Raw genomic sequence first — 1,570 nt, 5'->3', positions numbered from 1 at the left:
CTGTAATTTATCCCTTTTTTAGAGATGAGAAAGATGTGTAATCTGTTAGGAACAACATGTTACATAATAATTTTATTTATTTATTATCTTTAACTTTAATTAACTAATTAATTTTACTTATTTAAAGAATTCTGATTTTGGAGCCCCCAGGAAAGGTGCTAGAGGTTGACATGCTTAAAGGGCCTATAACATGCAAAATCAACTTTTTCAGCTTTTAAGTATATTTTAATGTTCCTCCTTCACTAAAAACAAACCCTGAAATGGTATTTTGATCCGTTTACGCATTTCTGAGCATTTCTTTAAAAACCTGCACTCTGAGCACCAGCCCCTTCCAAACCACGAACACGAGCAGGTTCTCATGAGCTGATGTCACATAGTGAGACCAGCCCCTTCCAGGAAGATTGTGCTCTGCCAGCACCGCCCCTCAGGCTAACACAAACACCCAATTTTGCCGCTCAGCTAGCAGTGTTCAGCCGCTAACTTCGCCGCTCAGCTAGTGGTGAGCAACTGCTAATTTCACCACTCAGTTAGCGCTAGCTTCGCCGCTCAGCTAGCAGTGCTCAGCCACTAGCTTTGTTGCTCAGCTAGCGGTGCTCAGTTGTTAGCTTCGCCGCTCAGCATCTAGCCCCGGCTAATCGCTACAACCAGTTAAGCGATGGGCGGGGCTACTTAAGGCAGATATATTGATGTTGTTTGTTGTCGTGGGCAAAACGCAGAGGCCGGCTCTAGGATGACATCATGAAATGGGCGGCACCCATAAGGACCGATAGGAGGAGCCTCAGAGATTGAGCCATCTTGCTTCCGGGTGGCAACAAAATTCACAAAAATAAATCATATTTCATAAATAATTTGTTCTTTAGTGTGCCAAATGTAAAATATAATCATATAAATGGACTAAAGTTTACTCTTAATTCTTAAGAAAAACATGATATTAGCCCTTTAATGTCAACAGCGTATGATTGGGTTTGGTGATTCACTGCATAAATGTGTGTAAGAATGTGTGCTTGTGACACACTCCCAGTGACACAATCTGCGACCTGGGGGGGGTGGAGGAGCTGGCCAATTACGGCGAGTATTCAGGAGCGCCGAGCGAGCAGCAGACCTACGACTACGCCAAGACCATCCTGTCTCTGATGACCCGAGAGAAGCACCGTGATGGTGTGTAAATGTCAAAGCCCTGCCTGAGTTCATGTTTCAGTTTCCAATTTAATGAAGTTTTTTCTTAACCGTGCGTTCCAGGAAAGGTTTTGATCATTGGAGGAAGTATAGCCAACTTCACAAATGTTGCAGCAACATTTAAGGTATTGTTTATTTGTGTGTTTAGTAGACTTCATTTTACTCTTTAGTGTCACAGGATTCATGTGTTTTGGCAAGAGTCTGTCGATACGATACGTATCGCGATACACATGTCATGATACAATACATATCTCAATACGTCCTAAGACAGTAATGGACAATACTTTACAATTGTTTTAAATTATGACTTAATAATTATCTGAATTTTAATACATTTGAACCCTTTAATTACCCCAAAAAGAAAAAAAACACAGTAAAAAGGTTTTTTTTTTTG

The 1,570-nt window shown here is 41.0% G+C and overlaps 1 protein-coding gene across 1 annotated transcript in view; it reads left to right on the top strand.

Annotated features, from left to right (window-relative positions):
• aclya (ATP citrate lyase a) overlaps positions 1–1,570 on the top strand; it is a gene marked incomplete in the record, with an annotated part of 37,411 nt that overhangs the window by 25,000 nt on the left and 10,841 nt on the right. Inside the window, 2 exon segments of the mRNA XM_036213176.1 lie at positions 1,022–1,158; positions 1,240–1,301. Of these exon segments, the coding sequence (XP_036069069.1) occupies positions 1,022–1,158; positions 1,240–1,301 (199 nt within the window).

The sequence above is a fragment of the Oryzias melastigma genome, linkage group LG8 (assembly GCF_002922805.2).
Source record: "Oryzias melastigma strain HK-1 linkage group LG8, ASM292280v2, whole genome shotgun sequence".
Taxonomy (NCBI): Eukaryota; Metazoa; Chordata; class Actinopteri; order Beloniformes; family Adrianichthyidae; genus Oryzias; species Oryzias melastigma.
Note: the sequence above shows the minus strand (reverse complement) of the source record. Positions and strands in the feature narration are given on the sequence as shown.